This window comes from Penaeus monodon, chromosome 28 (genome assembly GCF_015228065.2).
Source record: "Penaeus monodon isolate SGIC_2016 chromosome 28, NSTDA_Pmon_1, whole genome shotgun sequence".
NCBI lineage: Eukaryota > Metazoa > Arthropoda > Malacostraca > Decapoda > Penaeidae > Penaeus > Penaeus monodon.
Window position 1 is genome coordinate 28,664,138 of NC_051413.1, and position 581 is coordinate 28,664,718.

A 581-nucleotide genomic window follows, 5' to 3' on the forward strand; every position below is an offset into this window, starting at 1 on the left:
ATGTAAGTGCATACCCCCGCAATGATAGATATGGTGTGAAGGACAAGTTCTGTGGGCGGAGCTACGAGCCAGTAGGAGTTTCATATAATCAGCGAACGACGAACACTCGCCAGTAACACCGACACGTGCGGCAGGTGAAGATCTACGTTGTCTGCCGCGTGTCATCTTGTCTTCACTGACCTTATATCATGGAAGCATCTTTCAAAGGTTCACTTGGTTGTTTTATCATCTAAGTTTTAGGTCATAATTCCATGGTGGCTTGGAGTGTTTCCTACGTGTGAATACAAAAGAATAGATTCTGTAAATCGAATGATATATATTAAAGAAATCAAATGCGGCGTCAACTCGGCTGAATGGGTTACTGTAAGCTTCTGTGGCTAATATTTTTCTGTTGTTGATAATGCCTCTGCATATGTAAAATACTTACGAAGCATGAAAGGATCTTTATATTAAAGTCTCAATATCTCAATTTGTTTTTCCATATGCTAGTAGGTTTTACCAGTACTTCCATTTCTTAACATCGGGAAAAACTGTCATTTTGAGAGCCGAAACTCATTGTTCGTTTGTGTACCTCTACATAC

General features: G+C 39.8%; 1 protein-coding gene across 1 annotated transcript in view; it reads left to right on the forward strand.

Annotated features, from left to right (window-relative positions):
- The first annotated feature begins 116 nt into the window (after positions 1-116).
- LOC119591468 (2-aminoethylphosphonate--pyruvate transaminase-like) overlaps positions 117-581 on the forward strand; it is a 5,768-nt gene continuing 5,303 nt past the window's right edge. The window contains exon 1 of the mRNA XM_037940208.1: positions 117-207. Coding sequence (XP_037796136.1) covers positions 189-207 — 19 coding nt within the window. The 5' untranslated portion in view covers positions 117-188. The remainder of the gene's footprint in view (positions 208-581) is intronic.